This window comes from Trematomus bernacchii, unplaced genomic scaffold (genome assembly GCF_902827165.1).
Source record: "Trematomus bernacchii unplaced genomic scaffold, fTreBer1.1, whole genome shotgun sequence".
NCBI lineage: Eukaryota > Metazoa > Chordata > Actinopteri > Perciformes > Nototheniidae > Trematomus > Trematomus bernacchii.
This window is the reverse complement of record NW_022987560.1, coordinates 209614-215613: the sequence shown is the minus strand read 5'-3', so window position 1 is coordinate 215613 and position 6000 is coordinate 209614. Positions and strand designations below refer to the sequence as shown.

At 43.7% G+C, this 6000-nt stretch overlaps 1 protein-coding gene across 1 annotated transcript in view; it reads left to right on the top strand.

Annotated features, from left to right (window-relative positions):
* LOC117477333 (zinc finger protein 850-like) overlaps window positions 1-6000 on the top strand; it is a 195115-nt gene continuing 189115 nt past the window's right edge. The window contains exon 1 of the mRNA XM_034124015.1: window positions 1-130. Within this exon, the coding sequence (XP_033979906.1) occupies window positions 98-130 (33 nt within the window). The 5' untranslated portion in view covers window positions 1-97. The remainder of the gene's footprint in view (window positions 131-6000) is intronic.

The following is a 6000-nucleotide window of genomic DNA, read 5'->3' as shown; positions in this document are numbered from 1 at the left end:
TCCGGAGGATTTACCGGAGAACCGGGAGGGTTTAACGGCCTCAGGAGACACCGGGACACCGGGGGAAGACAGTAGGACACCGGGGGAAGACACCGGGATGGCGGGATCCGGGAAAACAATCTTCGTTCAGGTGAGTTTGCACTGGGAGCTATCGGGAATTAATGGGAGCTAACGGGAGCTGTGGGAATTGTAGTCTTTTATAGTGTGTTGACTACAGACGTGACAATTAGGTGGCCTTTCTTATGAAAACAAAATACTGGCTGTAACACATATATAACCTACGTTTCTCGTAGACTGGAACCTTAAATAGAGTTCTTGAGTAAATGTACTTTGTTACTTCTCACCTCTGCTATGAAACTAAGACGTAGCTGTAGATTTGTTTTGTTGTGTCTGTCGGTTGTATTCAGTTGTCTTGTTTTGTGTCAGCTGTAGTTGTGTTGATTATTTCAGAGACACAGCCGGAGAAGGAGCACTGATATCTAATCTATACAGCAGTGCGTCCCACCGTCCGGGACGTGTTATTTACAATATCGAAGTAGATCTTTCAATTGACTTGTCCGGCGGACAAGTGACGTTTTTCGCCCTCATTTATTAACAAATTATTGATAAATTCAGTTTACAAAAGGCAGAACTCATTCGCAAATTGTCCGTGTCCGCCATTGTTCCTTTAGAGGTGTTCTGCTGAGAAGGGTCCAGCTGCGGCCGCGGCAAGTACACGACACGACACGACACTACGGTGGCTGAGAGATCGTACATGGCAGATTAAAAACGAATTGCAAATGTTATTGTAGCATTTTAAGCAACTATTAGGCAAATAAATTAATAACCTAGTCTATCCGTTTGAGACACAACAGTATAACTTTCAACCCAAATCATTTTGTCAACAAACGGTGGTTTAGTAAACTTTTTTTTAATATATAAAATAGGTATTAATGAGATAATCTATTAATTATGTTTGTCTAACTGCTACACATGTATTTATACATAAATGTAGATATTTGTGAACATCTAAATATAGTTGTTAACGGTTTTAAGATATACATAATCACATCATGGGGTCATTAAGGACCAAATTAGGAGGGCCAGTCAGGCCACTAATGAGCTCAATCATTCACATGTATTATTATTACTTTATAAATTAAAAGTACTAGGGGTCTATTACAAAACCTTTGAAGGAATCGTCATGCATTCTGAATGTTTCTGTACTTTAAAAACATCATGGCTCAAGATCCTGTTCTTGTTCAAGATTATTCATACTCATTTGTGAATTTAACATCCATATTCACTCAAAACTGAAACAACACCAACATTTTTTTTGAAAGCATTGCAGGCGTAAAGCTCCACGTCAGTGACCTATATTTTAATTTCTTCCATCAAACTTTAAAAATGGCAAACAGCATGTTTTTAAAGATTTAATCTTTTAAGAAACAAAATATCAAATTTCAACAGAAGGGTTTAAAAACACGTTTTTAATGCAAATAAACTTGAAACATAAAGCTATTTGTCATTTCAAAATGAACTTGTATTGTCTGCGTGAAAGGCACAGTAGGCTATGAGCGAATACATATCAACATTAAAAAAAAATGACAAAGTCGTACAATATATACCATGTGCTACTGTCTAGGATTAAGTATGATGAGACTTTTTTTAAGGAGGGACCCCAGAGCCAAGGGCAGGCCGAGCAGACCGCCTTCTCCCGCCGCAGGCTTCCCCGGTGATGGGCTCCGTGTAACAAGTCCCCTCAGTCTGTGCGGAGAGTTGCACCACGGTGATGCTGCTGTCATCGCTCGCCTCTCCTCCGGTGGTGTCCTCGGCTCCCTCCGCCGCCACACTGCCCAGCACACTGGAGATCACTAATGTCTCTCAGCCACCGTCGTGTCAGGTGGGCGTGTCGTGTACTTGCCGAGGCCGCAGCTAGACCATATTGGTTCTGCTTGTCGATTCCCAAGGAAATGCTTCTCGCCACTTAAGAAGCGAGAGAGCGGAGAGCGATAGAGCATAGAGCGAGGAGCGAGAGAGCGAGAGGGAGCGGAGAGAGAGAGAGAGAGAAGGCGAGAGAGAGAGAGCGAGAGAGAGAGAGAGAGAGAGCTCGAGAGAGAGGCGAGAAGAGAGGCGAGAGAGAGAGGAGCGAGAGAGAGAGAGAGCGAGAGAGAGAGATAGCGGAGATAGCTAGAGGAGAGAGATAGAGGAGAGAGGAGGAGATAATCTCTCCTCTCTCTCTCTTCTCCTCCTTCTAACTCTCTTCCCTCTCTCTCTCTTCTCTCATTCTCTCCTCTCCTCTCTTCTCTCTCTCTCTGCTCTCCTCCTCTCTCTCTCTCTCTCTCCCTCTGCTATCTTCCTCGCTCTCTATATTATCTCTCTCTCTCGCTCTCTATCGCTCTCGATCTCGTCGTGCTCTCTCTCTCTTATTCTATCTCAAACACGACCCCACCACAACCCATCATTTATTCTATCCTAGATTGTCTAGGCTATATAAACCGGAGGAAGCTGTCACAACTTTCTTGGTTTGTGAGTATCGAGAGAGAGAGAGAGAGATTGAAGCTCAAGCTGGTGAAAAGTGAGATATATATATATATAATAACAATTTCATTATATGGATTCAACTTGTGTCCCGCTCGACTTTTCTGTGGTTTACCCGTTACTGTGACATATCAGCCATGGACGATTGTTTGTTTCATTCTAAGCTATCCAGCAAGGTTATTTTCATTTATTTTGTATTTTTTCTGCACAGTGTAGAGCAGGGGTCGGCAACCCCTGGCACGCGTGCCAGCATTGGCACGCGGCACCGTAGCCAGTGGCACACTAGGAATAAGTCGAATAAGTGTGCAAAATATTTAAATTGTATTTTCGGATCCTGAACGAGACCGCCGCCAGAGCGCGTCTCCCCGTTACCTGCAGAAGGAAGCCATGCACGCAGCGCAGCCCCGCTCTCTTTAACTCCAGGTGACTTTCTGCCGCTTTCCTCCGTGGTGCAGTGCTGATCGTTTCACCACGGAAGAAAGCACTTCACAAATTGCAGTACCCATAAGGAGCTTTACAAATGTCGCAGTTTTTGCGTGGCTGTGTGTGTCTTTAGTTGAAAGCCCAGTGGCGATCTGCTCATCTCTCATTGAAATAATATGCTACAAAGGGGCGGACTGGCCATCTGTGTGTTGAACTTTCCTGTCGGCTCCCAGACCGTAGTCGAGGAGGGCAGAAGCAACGAGCTTCAGGTTCAATAACCCACTTTAGCTTAAATGACTGGAGAGAGGCGAGCTCTTCTTGAGAGGCCGTTGCATTTATTTAGCTGTTCTTCTGTTTCACAAAATACATCACAGACCTCTGTTTTTCTGCTGCCTCGTTTCACTTCCAGAAACATACTCACACGCACACGCAACACCCCTCTCTCTCTCTCTTAAAGGGACAGCGATCTCATCTCACTCTGCATGACCCTAATATCATAACATGTGTGTTCTGGAGAATCACAGAACGGACGATCGTCCTTATTATTATGCCGTTTAAACCAATTATTTAAATGTGTTTGTTAAATTCGGTATCATGTAAGTTGCGCTGACAGGTCCACACACTGCTTCCCCGCAGCGAGGCCCCCCCGCCCTCCTGTTGATAGATCACGAGCGTCAAGCTCCTCAACATCCTCAACACCCCCCCCCCCCCCCCCCCCCCCGTTGATAATTCTCGATCGTTGGCACGCTGATAATTTTTTTTTTTTTAAATGGCACTTCATATCAAAAAGGTTGCCGACCCCTGGTGTAGAGTCTTGTTGTTGTGATGAGAGGGATGGAGGTATTTAATAAAAACCTTACTCGCTGGAGAATAGCTACAGAAGTCCTGTCACAACTTAATCGGAGAGGATCACAGCTTGCCACGGACCTCGATGCTGCATTCGGGCTGTGAGTAAACAATAAACAACTTGTGTCTTACTTTTAGGCTGTCTGAAGGTATGGACAGCTATCAAAGCTACTAAACATCACATTAACAACGATGTACAAATGAAAGTCGGAGACAAATATATATTTGAAATGATTTATTCACGTTTGCAATGTTTTGAACAGACATCCCCAGTCACCTCATTGTCATTGTGTAGTCCTCGCTGTACGCGTCCGGATATCGGCATCGCAACCACAACCTCACACACTGGTACTGAATGTGCATCAAAGTTTTCCTATGGAGCCAAATATACCAAAAGATAAATGTAAACAACAGAAGAAGCGATCGAAATGTGTATTTCCTGGTTATTCGTGGCTCCTCAAAGTACACGCCCCTGACACATTCCTGCCGTTATAGAACGTCACGAGTTCCCCGGTGTCACCAGTTAAACGGTAACACCGTTACCTGAGTGGCCGCTGTGTACTCGTCGTGTTGTTGTTGGTGGTGTTTGTATTAGATTGGTCGTGTTGAACGTAGCTCTGTTCTTTCCACCACGCGGAACCTCCGCCTTGCAAACATTGCATCTGGCTGTTACACTGCCTTCGCTTTCAATTTTATAATACTTCCAAACTCCTGACATTTTCTCTGTCCCGACTCCCGAGTCACCAGCTGAACGTAGCCTCTTGTTAGCTTACTGCTACTATTAGACACTGCGCCCACTCTGTTGCCAGATTTGAGAGAAATAAGCAACCAGGTCTATGAAAACAAGCCCAAAAGAAGCAACACATACATGATGTTGTGTAATTTTAACCCAAAACTAAGGCCTCAGGATGACTTTAAGACGTGAACATGGTCATTTTTGTTTTGTAACATTAAACAAAATGTATAAAAATATTTTATATAAAAAATAAATTCCGATCCCCGATTTTTTTCTCCCGATCCCCGATCACGTGAAAATCACGTGATCATCCCCGATCACGTGATCGGATCGGGACATCCCTAGTGCATTCGTCTTTGCGTTGTAGAAAGCGCTAGGCCTATGTGTTGGACATGTCTGGTTGGACTCTGTCTCACAGGCAGGTTGCAGTATAACATCAGAGGAGACTGGGCCAATTGTACATTCTCAAACTGCACCACTTGGAAATAACTAAACAATGCAGAGATTATTTTTATATAATTTTATTCAATAACCGTAACGAAATTAAACAGTATGAAGTGATTTGTAAATAGGAATACAGATTTGACTTAACGTTTTCATAAATATATTTTTCTCCCAGTTTGTCATGGGACTTATTTTTACCCTTTCAAAGAACCGGAATCGAGAACCGAAAATAACCGGAATCGAAAATCAGAACCGAAATCGTTAAAATCCAAACGATACCCAACCCTATGTGTGATGCAGTAAAATCTTACCGCTCACTTACGTTAGCGGTGTCGTAAAAACCGTGGGAAAATGTAAAATACGATGGCGAAGAAGAAGATTTCCAGTGGCCCCAATTTTTTTCCATTCTGGACAAGTGAAAAATGTATTCGGACAAGTAAATTGCCAAACTCACTTGTCCATGGACAAGTACTCTCTAAAAACTTTTTCTTACACTATACAGCAGGGGTCGGCAACCCCTGGCACGCGTGGCACCGTAACCAGTGGCATACTAGGAATAAGTGTGCAAAATATTTAAATTGTATTTTCGGATCCTGAACGAGACCGCCGCCAGGGCGCGTCTCCCCGTTACCTGCAGAAGGAAGCCATGCACGCAGCGCAGCCCCGCTCTCTTTAACCTGTTCCACACCATCCCCCCGGTACCGGGCGGATAAACGCGTCATTTGCAGGAAACAACGTCTAAGGAATCTTAATATTGAATAAAACTATGAATGTGTTATATCCATGTAACGGGAAGAAACTCAGCTAACTGATCTTTTTAATTTTTTTTTTCAAAAAAAAACCACAATGCTAGCACTCAGCCTCTGAATTAGCCTCGAGCGAAAAAACGGAACCTACAAAGGCACTTAAACTCACTCATAACTCCCTTATTACTTATCCTAGATGCACAGCCAACCACTCGTTTTTTGGTGTCCTGGAGACACTGAATCTGTGTAAAAAACCTCAACACTCAGTGATAAACATTTGCGACG